Raw genomic sequence first — 16,896 nt, forward strand, 5'->3', positions numbered from 1 at the left:
TTTCTCTTCTGCAGATGAAAGAAAAACGTGAATTTTATCTATTATTACTTTATTATGTTAAATGGTCTCTCTCATCATCTCAATAAATATGTGGTATAAAGATTTTGCAGGTTGAACTAGCCTGGTGACCCATCCAGAGAAATGTCAACTTCTTGGTTGCAAGCTTTTGAAAACACTAGGGAAAGCTTGAAGGTTGTAGCTAATATGGATATAATTCAAACTAGTGTACTCTTCTAAGTGATTTGAATGGATTCATTTATTTAACCATCACAACAATGCTATGAGATAGATACTATTATAATCCCAGCCTTATAGATGAAGGAAATGCACAAAGAGGGGTGAAGCAATTTTCTCAAGGTCACACAGCTAGTATGTAGCAAAGCTGGGATTTGAACATGGACTCTGCCTCTTCCCCTTGCTACATTGTATTGCTCCTTTTCAGTTAATTAGGCTGTGGTCTCTATGTTATGAACAATAAACTATGTTAAAAACTCTGTTAAAATCTATGTTAAAAGGAATAAACTTAAGGAAGAACGTTATTAAATTTCTCAACCAATTTGGCTACTGCCACATGATAGCTGAGAGAGTGAAAGATTTGAAAATTTGACAATAAGCCCTTTAAAAATTGAGTAGCCTACTACACAGCCAGGTCCTATCTCCCCACTTCCTTCTGGATTCTCTGGAAAACCAGGAACTGGGCTAGACAACTGCTTTGGCCCTCTAAACACTGAATGCTCATGACTTGAAAACAATAACGTCTGGAACAAGATGAATAATGTTTCAAGCCAGTAAATAATGTGAAGCGAAACAATACTGAGGTCAGAACTTTACGGAAAAGGAGAAATGGAGCAGGGTAATTTCTTTTCTTTTTTTTTTTTTAGCTTCTAGTCATCTCAGACATTCCTGTCTTCAAAAAGATGCACTGTCTGGCTGTGACCGCTTGTTTTCACAACTGGAGTTATTTTGGCAGTTCTAGAAAAACAGCTACTGGCAACTGGCAGGGCCCCAGGTTTTGTGAGGTCTAACCTTTAAACGTTGCGGGGGAGTCCTCTTTAAGAAAAAGAATACTAATTTACAAATATATAATTAGCATACTCCAGAATCCCTGTAACAGCCTATTTACGTGTCTCCTTGCTTTCGTTCTCTTTCTAGTCTAAAAGTTCTTCATATGTATAAACTTTGGTCCCAAAGTATGTTTGTTCAGAGAGATGGAAACAGACAAGCAACAAAATGAGAGATCCTCGGTCAATCAGGCTTGGGAAATTCACATAGCATATTCACTCTTAGTGATTCCTGATATCCATCAGCCTAAGAAAGGCACTAAGAAACCCTGTATCTAAAAAATCTGCAAAAACCTATCTGTCCTTGGAAATCTTTTTTGTGGAATAGCTACTAGCATTTCACGGGCAAAACCCAGTTTGGGAAACTCTCTAGGTTAATCTTCATAAAACATTCCTGTATCATGCTTCTTCCTGCATGAGACACAAACGTCCAGAGCTCACTAATGTCACAGGATCAGGTCTAAATGAACCAGGTCGCACTCCAGGGCAGGCCCAATCTGGCTTCATGCCGGCTAAACCTCATCCACCACCTCTTTGAGAGCAAATGGTTTGCTGCAGTCTGTTCTACCATCATCAGAGCAGGCAGCCTTCTCCCTTGGAGGGGACACTCAGTTCTCTCCCTCTCATTTGCCAAACTCCCACTGCATGCTGGCCCGCACTTTCACACTGGCATCTACTCCTAGACCACACCTTGCGCAGTTAGCCGGACTCATTAACCTCACAGCTTTCTCTCTCCCAGCTAACTATGCTTCCAGAGGCAGAGAACTCCTTTTCTGCCTGCCTCCTCAGCGTCCAAGTGTGCACTGATGACTTCACTGTGCAAACAGATGGCACTTAATAAACATAAGTTGACTGAGTCTTGCTAAACTTCCTTTCAAATCAATTGGGTTTGTAGGTTCCTGAGTCCGGGCTACCTGAACATATCAAGCAATGAACATAAGAGCATATCAGAAGAGATCACTGATCCAGCCCCATCTCCAACACAGCATCCAGCGATGCAGAGAAAGTGAATCAAGGGTGGTATTTTGTAGAGTAGATATACAGAGTATCTGTCTGCCTTAGCAGGGTGGCAGGAGGAGAATATACAAAACAGGCTTTACCAACAGGCATTAGAAGACGTATGTATACACAACACCGGGATAAAACATCATTTGCTGATCATAACAATACACAATTCCCAGCAATACCATTTCAAAAGATGCTTAATTAGCATCTGCTAATTTTGATAAGTTGATCACTGAGTCAATTTTAATGACATCTCAAATGTTAAATTAAATTCCCTTGTTTTCTTAATATCAAGACTAGTTTACCTTACAGCACGGATAGTATTTCCCTCCAAGTAGAATAAAATTAGACAGGTTCATAAAATATTCATTAACTTGCGTATGAAGGCATATTTATCTGCGCCTCTCCGTTTAACTCAGTTGTCTCCTGTAGCCTGGGATGACTAAGTATTTGCTAGAGGTATGTCTCTCAAGTGGTTTACCTTATTGATTGTTCCATTATTTGATCTATGGTCTGAAATATCTTTTTACTTCTTAAGTATACACACCTCTAGCTGAACATAGTACAAAGTAATTGATTTAGGCATTCATTTATATAATCATATTCATTAGAATCCATGTCCAAATTATATAAATCCATATTAGTGATGCCAGTAGCAGACTACTGGAGGTTTACCTAAACCATACTTTTGATGCTGACGCCAATGACTTTGAACAAAAGGCAATGCCAAAGGTGGTCCATCCTAGTTCTGTCCTGCACGATCTCAAGATATTTGATCTGCAGTTGGTAGAGGGAGCAGATTGGGTAACAATGGAGTAGGCTAGGATTTCAAGCTCCACCTCTATCAACAACCAGCTACGTGACCCTGGACAAGTCCCACCGCCCCACGAGGTCTTAATTTTCTTATTTGTAATTTGCGATGGTTGGACTGGATGTGGGAGAATTCTGTGACTCTATTAAGCAAATTCGTTATTCTATTAAAAGAGCCTCTAAAAGGCATTTGGTTAATTAGGAACTAAAATTAGATTGAACTATAACCAGCTTCCTAGATGCTAAGTTTCAGCCACATTCCTGGTGCTTGACTAACATCAGTTCCAGGTTTACTGTGTGTTGTGTTGCTAGGGTCACTCTAGAAGGAATTACAGGACAAGCCTGTCCTTGACTGGCTTTTTCTAAGGACGTGCATTTATTATATTTATAAAGGAGTTTTTTAAAAAGGATAAATTGAATACATTTTAAATAGGAAATACAATACTAAATTTTAAAAGGTCTATTCAGGTCTGCTTTGGAATTGTCCTTATGGAAAAATCTGAAGCCAATGTAATAGGCCCTTAGTCCAACAAGAATAAAATGTTACCCAGTAGCACTTTGTGAGAAAGAAAAGCCAGACTCACCTGTACGTTAGCATGGACAGACCCGGGCACTTGGTATTTCCACTCATGGGCTGTCGTTTGAGATTTTGGAAGCAGAAAAGGATAAGAAAGGGACCGATATTTTGATTTCATAATCTAAAATAGAGAAAAACAGATAAAGAAGACCCAAAGGAGAAAACAGTTCCATTCTTTCCTACTTTGTGATTATAAAAGAAATTCAGGCTCATTTGAAAAAGAAAAAGGTTAACAGTGGATATTTCTAGGCGAAGAGGTAATAGATTATTTTTTTCTTTCTATTAGTGGGCATGCTTTGCTTTATATTTTTAAAGAAAACAAATATAATTTGGAGTTATATAATTGCAAAAATGGGATTATTTTGTAAACTGATTTTCACTATATTGTAGATATCTTGCCACAGCAATATAGCCTTATGTATTATTTTTTAATAACTTCATAGTAAAATGGCATGGAAGAATCATAATTTGTTTAATAAATTCCTATTGAGTTTTTCAGTTATTTCTCATTTTATTTGAATTATTAGTTGCAATATCAAAAGAAATTACCTTATGGGATTACTTCTTTAGCTTAAATACCCAAAACAGATCTTCTGAGTCAAAGGTTGTATACTTTTTAAAAAGCTTTTTGGTATTGTGCCAATTTATCCTCCCAGAAGCAGCATATAAGAGCATCAAAAATCCCAACCCAATTGCAGGCATTAGCAGTTTTTTTCATCTTTGTCAGGGTAGTAGGTTAAAAGTAGTATCTCTTTGTTTATTCATTCATCCTCTCTAAATTTTTGTTAAAAATATTTCCATTATTTCTAAGAGCTTCCACTAAATGTCTATAATGTTATGTAAATGAAAAAAAAGGTGAGACTGTAAGTCGTTGATAAAACTAAATCCTTTCTCCAAATTATCAGGGAGAAAAAAGCTCACCATCATTTCCAGTAAATAAAATAGAACCTTCTAACATCTGGATGATAGGTACTCAACTTAAGAATGTTAGGTCAAATTCTCACGAGTCATGAAGGCGTACTAAATAGAAGACACAATCTGGAGAAAAGAACAATGGCTCCATCTTCTCACACTGCTCACTTTGCTCAGAATCACCTCCCAGAAGCCTGCATCAATATGAACCCAGTGCAGTGCCAGGACTGGAAGGACTCGAAAGCTCGGGCTCTCTCGTCTAAACAGCTCTCTCCCACTACAATCGCCTTCCACGCAACTATTGGCCCAGGCCAGCTTAACCAACACTGAGCATCCCAGATATCTCAAGGGTTAAACCCACAGGCCCCGATCGTAGCATCTATCCCTCAGTGCTCTGAATTGTCCGTGGTGTGAAAGTTCATAAACGTTTTCTTTTGCTTTTGCCCAGAGGCCTGGGCGCTCTGACAACCAGTTACCCAACAGAGATCGGTGGCACCAGCTGTGACCACCACAGCCCCTTCTTGTCAACCCTCTGGGTCTGTCCTCTACCAGGCCTGTCTCTCTTCATGTGGACCGAACCATGATAAAACCATCCATGTACCTTCGTGAAGTTCCAGCGCTGGATAAAGTGACGTGCCACATCACGAGCCGCCTTTCCATGGACCACAGAAGCAATGTCATGCCATGGCATCCGGGGGGTGGAGTACCTGTCGATGAAATCTGCCCAGGTACACCAGGCGGGGATCATCACTAACAGGGACAGAAGCCATTTGACCCCAACTATGACATACAAAAGGAAATGTCCACTCTGTGTATACTTCTTGGCTTGGGTGGAACGATACCTTTACAGCCAAGGGAAACACAGATCTCACATGAGGAACACAGCCCTCCACACGCCTCCCCCACATATGCTTCCATTTCACTGAGTGTGAGATAATCACCAGGCCAGGTGAGACATGAGCTGGGGCCAATTATCTAAGGCTTTGTACTTGATATCATTTTTCTTTTTCATCCTGTTGAAATAACATCAGGCTATGTATGCAGTGCCATCTCTATCTCCTCTTAGACATATAAGCCCAGTGATAATCTGAAAATGTGTCATTTTAATGCTGGAAGATGAAGATGATAAGCAGAAAAGGAGATGATCAAAGGAAGGGTACCACCTTTTGGAGAATTACAGATTATGACCCCAAAAATATGCCTATATGAAACCCAGAGGTTTCAAACAAGTAAAGTCTATTTCATGTTCTTTTATTACTATAACTACAAGGGAAAGTCCTTGAGTATATGACTGAGTCATAGTCTCTAAAGTTTTATTAAATATTCAAAAGATATTAGATCATGCACGTGCATACTTAAGATGCTGACAAGTGAAAGACAAAATATCAGCAGCCTCCCACCACGACGGTACTCACCGGCAAAGGGTTTATCAAGTTGAACCCAGTCTTTGAAGACAAAATTGCAGTAGTCCTTTCCATGCCAGAATCTGGTTTCCCCATGGAGCTCTCCCACTCCCGTCTGTAAACTGCGGATGGAGCCAGTGTCTGCGAACGCAGCAAGACCCGCTCAGAGACTGTGGTTCAGAAGGGCCCAAAGAGGGAGTTCTAACTCTCAAATAGTCAACACCTACGGACTTCTCAACTTTTCTTCTTAGGACGCATAACGAGGGCAGCATGTTTCATTCCATCTGAGGCTGTGGGCTGGCAAGGTTTCACAACCCTCACGAGTTTATTATTAGTGTGTGGTTGAGGTATCACTAGGGTCATCACTTGACAATGAAATTTAACATTCTTATTCTCACCATTTAGCAGAGCACGGGAAGAACGGATCACAGGGTGAACCGTGAATAAAGGACTCGCTAGGAGGGACTCTGAGAGAGCAGGAAAGCAGGATCAGGGAGAGATACAGGAGATGGAGAGGCCCTAAAGAAGTCAGGCCCTTCTCTTTCCCCAGCCAATATGGTGCACACCTAATACAGAGTTCTGTCTTCTGCATCTCAAAAGCCAAAAATCTCAAATTTGTAGACAGCCCATGTTCCAGCCCTGGGATTGACTAGCCCAGTGAGACTGAGCTTCAACTTTTTGGGTCAGAAATCCTTTCCGAGTGAAAGCGGGAATTTGGCCTAGATGACATGTAAGACCTTCTGGGCTCTAATATTCTATATTCCTAAAATCATAAATGACATCAATAAAAATATCTAAAAACAGACAGAAGCTCATGATCACATAGGCGCAGAAGCAGCAACCTACCACAACATTTCACAAAGAGCTTTGCTGGGACCATTATACTTACGGGTAAATACTTCAACTTAGTTTGTACGTTTACGGGATATGCTGACTAAAAGACAGCTAAGCAGGAAGACTAGCAGATCTACAATCACAAACGCAGCGCCTGGCACAAAAGCAGCACTTAACAAATAGACACTGGATGCAGGAATATTTGTTGAATGACTAAACGGTACCACGTGCAGAAGCCCATGAGAGTACCAGACTGGTCCCCTTACCACCACACTGTGCCAGAACTGTCTTTCTAAAATGCAGACTCCTTGCTTAAAAGGCTTCCTGGATCTCCTACTGCCCACAGGGGGTCAAATCCTAAGGGCCTAGTGTCCATATAAGGCTCTTCCCTAACTGGTGCCAATCTCTCTTTCTGGCCTTGTTTTCCCCCACACAACCCAGGCACCATGCGGACCACATTTCTCACTGCATTTTGACAGGCCTGGTCTGTCATGTCTCCGCGCACTTGGCACATTTTTCCTTCTGCCTGGAATGCTCTTCCCTCCCTCTCAGCCTGAACTCCTCATCATCCGTCAAGAGCCAAATTAGCTGTCACCTGCGCTAGAGAGACCTCCCAGGTCCCAGTAGGGAGAGGCAGTCACTATAGTGTTGTAGAACCATTCACAGTTGCACAAGCCAGTGCCTCTGACTCTGTGATACGATTGTGTAAGGATGCTCCCTCCCTGTCCCCTAGCAGTCAAGAGGCTCCCCACACGGCCTGACGTAGCTCCTGGCATTCAGCAGGCACTCAATGAGTATTTGCAGAGCAAAAGTTTTTAAATAATCACCACATACATGGCTAATATTCTACCTCAAACTTAATAATTAACCTTCAAAGCTTATTGCAATTTTCTATGAAAGAAAACTGCCTTAAAGCGCTAAAGATTAACAAAGCTAAGTAACATTAAAATCATAATCTATTGACAGCTCCCAGGGCTTTATTTTCCTACTCGAAGGGACTGAGGCCAAGGCGCCCGCAGGTCTGTGCGCTCACCTATGGGCTCTTTATAGTAAGAACGGCACTTGGTTTTTAAAAAAAAAGAAAAAGAAAGAAAAAACAATTTTTTTTAAAAAAAAGGATGAGATAAATAATGGGTCAAATTCAAATAAATAAATATACGTAATTTGTTTTCATCAATTTAGCAATTCTAAGCTAAACTTTACACATAGACACATACACTTGTTCAAAAATTCACTTTCACCTAATAATCAGTTATGACAAGAAAAACAAAACAAAGCAAATTCTTAGTCTTAAAAATTAGCTTGGCACTAATTGAATTCGACCTGTTCATAATTCAAATTTGTTTTTGTTTTTAGTCAGGGCCTACCCTAATTGAAATAAATCAGGGTCCTCCTCAGAAGAAATGAAATAGGAAGGCAACAGAGCCGAATACTCCAGGTTACCACAATGGCTTGATCGGAACTGCACTGTGAGCAGGGAGAGAGAACTTTTCCCAGCGGCAATGCTGATCAGAGGGGTTCTCACTGGTCTGTACCTGGCTCTCAATTGATTTCATAATTGTTCTTCGTTGTCTTTCGGCCCAGGTCTTTCACATCAATTTTCCACAATCCTCACGCATCAGTGACCCAGACTCTGGCAGCTAAAGTTCATGGAAAGGGTGTCTTCCTGCCCTTCCCCCAGTGTCTCTGGCTTTGCTAGTCCTTTTTTCCTCTTCTTCTGGCCTCCAAGACTGCATTCCCCCACCCTTACTCCAACCCATCCTTCTTGATCTTCTTTCCTAGCTCCTCCTCCCTAACAACGTTTTCTCCAACTTTCTCCTCAATGTACCCCTTATGCCCTGGCTTTTCTTTTGGGCCTCAGATCTACAGCCACTTCCACGCCTCATCTGACCTTGTCTACCTAATTGTCCCACCAGAACTTTAAAGTCACTAGAATCATTATCATCCCCACAAAATCAAGTCTTCCCTGGAGATTTCTGCTTTCTCTTCCTAGTCACTCAAGCTCAAACCTCAGAATTACCTTTGGCTCCTCTCTTTTCTTCACTGTTTTCTCTACCCACCTCCCCATCACCACTTCCCAAATGCTATTGAAATTCTGCTGATTCTTTCTTTAGAAAAAGTTTCTCCCATCCACTTCATTCTTGGGCCCACTGGAACAAGCCAGTCTCTGTGTTTCTAGTGAAACTTAGTAAAACACCATCTTTAATCACCCCATCCCCCCATGTCCATCCCCTCCAAATCCCACCGCCACCTCCCAGGGACTCTCCAACATTTAGCACATGAAGATCAATGTCTCAGCCTGACTTTCAAGGCCCTTCATATATTGGTACAGATATATTCCACCAGCCCAATCTACACAAATGAACTAACCCTTAACCACAATTCCAAGCCCCAAAGCTCTGAAAATCTAAATGTTTTCTCACAGCTCATTTGTTAGCAAAACCTGACCGGAACTGACAAGAGGTTATTATCTTTATCGCACTGGGTAATGCATAAATATAAATGACTTACGTACAGGGTATTTCCTGAATCCTGGAAGGAATATAACATAATATAGAGGATAGGTATTGTATTATCTTCCTAAAATCCAGAATGTTCTAATTTCTGAAACATATCTGACCCCCAGGATTTTGTATAAGGGATGAGAGACCTCTATGTATTTACCACATTCCACACCTACGTGTGAGATGCTGAAATAAATACATCTGACATTTCCCATACCTGGGCCTTAAGATATAACATCTACCCAGAATGTCTGTTTTTCTCCCTTCTTAGTCTCTACCCATTGAATTTCTGCCTATATTCAAGGCCAGTTCCAAAACAGGTCCTCAATGAGTTATATTTGAAAAAATCTTTTGGTTTTTGAAACTATTTGGATTTTGGAGTTGTGGATCAGAGTTTACAGTTGTGGAGGCAGCTTCACTGACAACTCTTGCCCGTAGGGGTATCTCCCCCTGATTAATTGCTAAGGCAATAGGTTAGTAAAATATTAAAACTCATGCTTATCTATCAGATAACAAACTCTTTGACACCAGAAAATGTCTTATACGATTGCATCCCTGAGAACACAGTTTAGAAATGACTTCACCTACTATTCATTATCCCGTATGATTAATATCTAAGTTTGAAACATTTGTCTCGACTAAACTGCCAAAAAATGATTTCCCCCTCAGCCATCTATTTAATCTTGCTTCAAAGGAAAAGATCAGCAAACCATCGCTGAATATGAGAGGAGGAAAATTCAACCTTTTTAAAATAACATAGTATCAAGCAAAGCAATGTGAATTTGAAATTCTCCCTCTTGCAATGTAATTTTGAAAGAAAAAAAATGTGAAGCTTGCTGAGTGATTTTGAATTAAAATATAGACTATAGAAATCTATCATGTCATCAACCACATTTATGATGAACTGATTTGAGGGCAGTTTTTCTACTCAAAAACCCATAGTGATCTTGCACGCACACTCCAGACCAAGTTCTGTACATCACCAGTGAGGTTCACCAGGAGCCCAGGGCACCGTCGCCTCCTGCACGCAAGTGAAATTGACCCCGCAGAGAAGCTAGCCCAGGTCATGTCCTCAGGAAAGCTACTCAAGCAAACATTCAGTTTCACATTTCTAAGGAAGAGTCGCTCTATGCTTAATTTGGAGTTCAAGTCTTATAAGACAATATCAGTCGAAATCATTACATGATTTAAATATAAGGCTGTGCTCTTTAAACTTCCTTTATAATTAATAGTAGAAACTTACTTTTTCTTTTCATCACAAATTCACATGGAACTCCAATACATAAAACACTACAAGAGGGATTGTTCTGGTTGAAGCAGGTACCAATAGAGGTGAGAGGGTCCAGGGCCACCTACTCTGTATCCTCCTCAGAGCCCCTGAGAAACACCAGGGTCCCAGGAACTGACTTTGCAAAGCACTGCTCCAGAAGGACTCAGCTATCCTTTCGCTTCCCTTTTAAAGTAAAGTAATTTGATTTCATACTAAAAAATTAGATTTGCAACTTCACAAAGTTAAGGGAAAGAGTCCTCTGTCTCACATCCCACCTCCAGGGCATCAGCCAGCACTGTCAGCTCCACCTCCAGATGTGTTTAGTACCTGTCTGGTCACTACTTGCCACCTGATCTGCTCTGAAGAATGAGCCTGTAAAATTGTAAGTCAGACCTTGTGGGTCCTTTGCTTAAGACCATCCGATGACTTCCTATCTCGCTCAATAAAAGCCAAAGTTTTGTAACCTACCTCACCCTCTCTGACTTCACCCTATCACTCTCCCTGAGCCCACTCCACTTCACCACATTCCCGAACACACCAACCCCCTCCCGCCTCAGAACCTTTTCTTGCTGTTCCTCCTGGCTGGAGCACCCTCGCCCGACCTCCTCTCATCCTCATTCTTCTCTTCCTTTTGGTCTCTGTTGAAAACTCAGCTCATTAGAGAAGCATTCTCTGACTACTTGATAGAACATAGTAACTCCTACCCTCTGCCCTTCCCCCTTCCCCTGCTCGTTGTTCTCCATGATCATTTTCACCACCTGATACATGGTTTGATGATCTATTTGTATAAACAATTCCCATCCTTACCCTCCAACTAGTTAACTGAATTTCATTTGTTTCGTTCACTATAATCCCAGTACCTAGAACAGTGAGGGGCATATTTAAGAGCTCAATAAGTACTTATTTAATGAAACAAACAAATCATATACATTTATTCTTGTATCCCCACTTACAGCGTTTAATGATTGCACAATTCCAAAAGGAGGATGAACCACTCATTATGTTCTTCACTACTCCCCTCCTCTTGGATGTTCAGATTGTTTACTTTTTCTCTCTCTCTGTCAATAAACAATGCTGCCCTGGACATGTGTCCAGTTTATTAGGGAGGAGTTTCCAGTAGTCCCTGAAAACCACCCACATCGGTATCCTCAGATCACCATCATGGGTGTCACCCCTCTCAGCCTGATGCTGGCCTGAGTTACTTAATGTATTCAGCACCTGGCTTGCTCTTCTTTTCCGCTTGCCCCAATCCTCTTGTCAGCAACACAACCACTCAGTCAAAATTCAGACCCCTCACCTTCATGGTTCGGCAACCTCGTTCCTCCATCTCGTTTTCAACTTTAGTCCTAAAGCAACACACACTGGAATTAAAAGCACTATCTGGACCTCTTTCCAGCTCTTTACCTTTACTATCTGCCCCTGACCTGGCTCTTTTAACTTCCCAGGGGCCTCCAGTTCCCTGTCTGAGGGCGTTAAGCTCTGTCAAGCACAGGAGTTACTCTGAGTTGTCCCTGAATCCACATATGCATCAAGTACTAGCTGTAATGCTAAATAAATAAAATGTCTCCCCATATACGCTATTTTCCACTTTTTAAATGAACATGTCCCCATATACGCTATTCTCCATTTTTTAAATGTATATCAATCTGTTACAATTTATAACATACACGTTTATTTAACAGTTACATTGAAGCTTCAGTTCATTATACATAGCTAACCAGTTTAAAAAATGCAGGGTTCCCAGACTAAAGAACGCTGAGACTCACTGCTCAAGTCCCCCTTAATCTATTAAGTTCAGTTATCTCCTGCCACAAGTGACTCACATCCAGCCATGTCAGCTGGGCTCTAACTCAGTCATCTCCTAGACAGTGGCCTTGGGAATTTAGCTAAAATGTCGTGATGCAGTAATCTGCATTTCTGCTAAATCACAAATCTGAATCATGAGCTGTGGGAGGCTAATAAACTGGAACCCACCAGGCAATTCACTTATCATCTCCACCCCTGAGTTTCCTCGTCTGTAAAACAGAGATAACACCGTTACCTCCAAGCACCACAGGGCTCGGGGCAGTGATGGGCAGACTGCACGCAATAAACGCTGGCCTACGATTTCACTATGGCTGCTGCTGACGACCAGGATGACTTGTCCCTGTATCTGATCTGTTGCCAAATTCCTCTTCATTCCCACCACATTTCAGGCCCTGATTAAATTATTCAAGTACCTAGTTCTTCTTACAAAAGCTTATGAGATTACAATTTCTAATAATACACGTGGTGTGAAAACTGTGCGAACAGAAAGCCAGTCCGGAAACACATTCACTCTGCTCAAGCAGCAAAAGCTGAAGCCTGAGGGGGTTCAGCTGCTTCACAGCCACTTACCAACATCGGGACCAGAGGGCCCCTGCTCAGACTCACTGGAAGAGCGAAAGAGTTTCAAATGGGGTTTTAAACCATGGATTAAACTCTGACGACTTCTACAGTGATTACAATAACCTGGAGAAAGTTGAGAGTGCTTTTTTTACACAGACGTATTACATGTCAAGTTTTCTAAACTGAAAAGCAGGTTCAAACATTTTTAAAACTAGGCAAGTCTATGAAATCAGTCACAAATTCTGTGCAACAGAAAACTGCAGAGCTTTAAGACAAAGTTGAAAAGAACAGTAAATTTACAAGATGTAGAAAATCTGCTGTTTGAGGATAAAAGCTTGATGTATTTCTGGATAGGAAGAGAAATGAAATTCCTTCTATGAAAAGTGTATAAAGTACCCCTAATACTTTTCTTTTTCCTTTATAACTTGGAATTATTTTAGAACTGCTTAGTCATTCTGCTACTGTCAGAAGCATGAATTGTGGTTATGACTACTTGTGTGAACGAAACAATAAATCTGTTCAAAATGGGGCAAAGGAAGCCATGGACTGACATGCTATTGAATAGGACGATATAGCGCCCTTTCAGCACGGCTCGTTTTACTCCATTATAGAAAGACGGGTTTTAAAAACAGGTATATAGTGTGTGGCTATGGAGGAACAGAGTGCAGTCAGGATAAGTTCCAGCAAAGACGATAACTCACTGGAGGTGCTGTCGACGCTGCTGATGCTGTCCACGTTGCGCAGGTGGTGCCTGTGGAGCTGCCTGTAGAGGCTAAATTTGGAGAACTTTCTGGGCTTTCCTATTCCTTTCAGTTTTGAATCCATATCATCACCATTCTTCAGGATGGGCACATTTTTATTAGATTCACTTTTATCTTTGAGTGTTAAAGATTCCAGAGATTCCATTGTTTCAGCCTGAGAAAATCATTAAGAAAATTAAAAAAAGACACTGCATAAGATACTCCGCAATGTGGCCCTTTCATTCCAGTTGAGCTGAGGTGTAAAATTTACACATGATGGAGGCTCCCTAATAATGTGTGAGGTCAGCCACAGGGCAGGGGTGGGTCTTGTGACCTGTTTAAATACAACCAAAGGAATACCAGGCGTTCCATTGTAGTTCCTCCTTTGGTAGGTGACATTCTTGAAATTTCATACCAATTAACCTTTTTATCTAGAATATAATTACACGAATTACATTCGCCCTGGGTCGAGCTGCTGAACTCCCTCTGATAAACATTAAGTGAGCAAAGCTTTTTCTGTCGATTATGTCCCCTGTTACCTATTTACCAAATCTCTGTTCTGCCAGAAAAATCACAACATATCCAGCTGTAAAATAAGCTGGAGGCCAGCAAAACTTTTAATAAGTGTATTCATATTTTGGCAACCACTCGAGTTGAAATAATAAGTACAGGCATACAGATATTTTGGCAGCTCTTGATTTGAAAGGTACTTTGAGAAGTTCTTAACCTCTTGCTTTCAAACAGAATTCCCTAAATGACTCCAGACTGACCTATCCTATTTTTGTACGTCTCTAAGTAGGAAGATTCCAAAAACTTTGGCAGCTACTTGTAAAAGGCTGTTTGTTGTTCTTTAACTTAAAGCCCATTTGCCATACATTTTTGTTTATAAACTTTGGTTTTCCAAATAGGAAATAAATCTTTAAATGGAAACCAGAGGAGCTGACTATGAGATAGCAAATGATATTTTGAATCTGTTTTCTCTTCTTACAAGACTAAGAGATGCAAAGCCACAGACTTGCTGAGTGGTATTTGAAACTAGTTTTGTCTATCTTTGACTCAATGTTCTTGGCCCCTCCAGGGATCCCAACCTCTCATTCAATCAATCAGTCACACTATGAGTACCTACTTATATGAATTGCGTCCCCTTAGCCAGTTCCATAAAGGTGAAATTCACTTACTGTGAGGGAACCCAGAGACAGTCCCACGGGGACACGCTTCACACTGCCCACGTCTGTGAGTCTGTGCTCATCATCATCCCACCTTCCATAGGCCAGGTCGATCCCACCCACAAAGGCCACCGACTGGTCGATGATGACGAGTTTCTCATGATGAGCCCAGAGATACACACTGGATGACACGTGATCCGGGTGCCTCATCACCTTGAGAGAAAAACCCCACATGTAACATGCTTCTTAAAATGTCCTTCATGTTATAACAACAGAGGCCTGCTTTCTCTCCTGAACAGCATTTTCTATAATTCAAATACTAAAATGTGCTATGTACACACCAAAGAAAATCCCCAAACTTCTAGTTTTATTCTCCATATTTAGCAGAGGAAGACTCCTGAGTACTTTTCTTTTTTTGGTGAGGAAGATTGGCCCTGAGCTAACATCTGTTTCCAATCCTCCTCTTTTTGCTGAGGGAGACTGGCCCTGAGCTAACATCTGTGCCAATCTTCCTTTATTTTGTATGTGGGACACCACCACAGCATGGCTTGATGAGCAGTGTGTAGGTCTGTGCTCAGGATCCAAACCCACAAACCCCAGGCCACGAAAGTGGAGCATGTGAACTTAGCCACTACACCCCAGGCTGGCCCCTCCTGTTTACTTTTTAAGCCTTTCTCACCACTCCCTCACCCTCCACACCATGTTTTGGAGCAGCCGCCATTTATCTGGAAGTTTGGCCACGTATTTCTAGAAAAGTCAGCTCAGTGTAACAGCTGATTCCCTTTTCTCCCTAAAAGGATGATGTTATATCTGGTATTATTTTTAAAAACTAAAAATTTTTAACCAACATCTATATCTGGCAAAATTTTTAATAAGTATATTGCTATTTTGGCAGCCATTGTGTTGAAATAGTAAGCATATGGATATAGGCGTATAGATATTTCAGAAGCTCTTGATTTAAAAAGTACTTTGAGAAGTTATTAACCTCCTGCTTTCAAACAGAATTCTTTCTAAATGACCCCAGACTGCCCTATCCTATTTTCGTATGTCTTTAAGTGGACTTAAAAACTTTGGAGACATTTTTTTAATAACACATTTTATTGTAAAATATGCAAACATAAAATGTACCATATTAAGCATTTTTCAGTGTACAGTGCAGTGGCAGTAAGTACATTCATATTGTGCAGCCATCACCACCATCTATCTCCAGAAACCTTCATTTTGCAAAACTGAAACTGTACCCATTAAACAATAACTCTCCATTCCCCCCTCCCCCAACCCCTGGAAACCACCATTCTACTTTCTGTCTTTATGAATTTGACTATTCTAGGTGTCTCATATAAACAGAATCATATAATATTTGTCTTTTTGACTGGCTTATTTCACTCAGAATAATGTCTTCAAGGTTCACCCATGTTTTAGCATGTGTCAGAATTTCCTATCCTTTTAAGATTGAATACTATTCCATGGTATGTATATACCGATCCATTATTGAGAGTGGGATATTAAAATGTCCAACTATTACTGTAGAATTATTTATTTCACCCTTCAATTCTGTCAGTGTTAGCTTTATATATTTTGATGGTCACTATTATGTACGCAATGTTTATAACTGCTATATCTTCATGCCATATTGAACATTTTATTAATATATAATGATCTTTTTTTTTAAAGATTGGCCCTGAGCTAACATCTGTTGCCAATCGTTATTTTTCCTCTCTTCTTCATCTCCCCAAAGCCCCCCAGTACATAGTTGTATATTCTAGTTGTAGGTCCTTCTGGTTCTGCTATGTGGGACGATGCCTCAGCACGGCCTGACGAGCAGTACTAGGTCCACACCCAGGATCCGAACCAGTGAAGCCCTGGGCCCCTGAAGTGGAGCATGTGAACTTAACCACTCAGCCAAAGGCCCAGCCCCTATAATGACCTTTTTTGATTACTGTAACCTTTTTTGATTTAAAGTCTATTTCTATCAGCCCCAGAGATGATAGAGGATGGACCAGCTGGGTGGCCTCTTAGGGCAGCAGATTGCAAAGGACACAAAATGCCTCTGCCAAAGAACTGAGATAGAGAATGCACACTTCCCAGAACCCTCCCAGGGAGCACAGGGTGTGTGGAGAACATGGCTGGTGCCTTTCCCTACACCTTAGGCTCACCTCCCAAATGCACAGATAGATTTTCCCTGTAAGAACTTGAGGGATTTCTTTGACTATAGGAATGGGCTAAGTTTGAAATGTCAGGGAATTG

At 41.0% G+C, this 16,896-nt stretch overlaps 1 protein-coding gene across 5 annotated transcripts in view; it reads right to left on the reverse strand.

Annotated features, from left to right (window-relative positions):
• Positions 1-16,896, reverse strand: part of PLD1 (phospholipase D1) — a 201,844-nt gene that overhangs the window by 58,550 nt on the left and 126,398 nt on the right. For 3 of the 5 annotated variants that reach the window (XM_008512881.2, XM_070583129.1, XM_008512878.2), the window contains exons 14-18: positions 14,662-14,862; positions 13,445-13,658; positions 5,781-5,909; positions 4,967-5,085; positions 3,461-3,574 (exon numbers count right to left, since the gene is read on the reverse strand). In XM_008512881.2, the coding sequence (XP_008511103.1) occupies positions 3,461-3,574; positions 4,967-5,085; positions 5,781-5,909; positions 13,445-13,658; positions 14,662-14,862 (777 nt within the window). Of the gene's footprint in view, positions 1-3,460; positions 3,575-4,966; positions 5,086-5,780; positions 5,910-12,752; positions 12,867-13,444; positions 13,659-14,661; positions 14,863-16,896 lie in introns of all 5 variants that reach the window. The other 2 variants (XM_008512879.2, XM_008512877.2) reach the window with 1 other exon arrangement.

Source organism: Equus przewalskii, chromosome 18 (genome assembly GCF_037783145.1).
Source record: "Equus przewalskii isolate Varuska chromosome 18, EquPr2, whole genome shotgun sequence".
Lineage (NCBI taxonomy): Eukaryota > Metazoa > Chordata > Mammalia > Perissodactyla > Equidae > Equus > Equus przewalskii.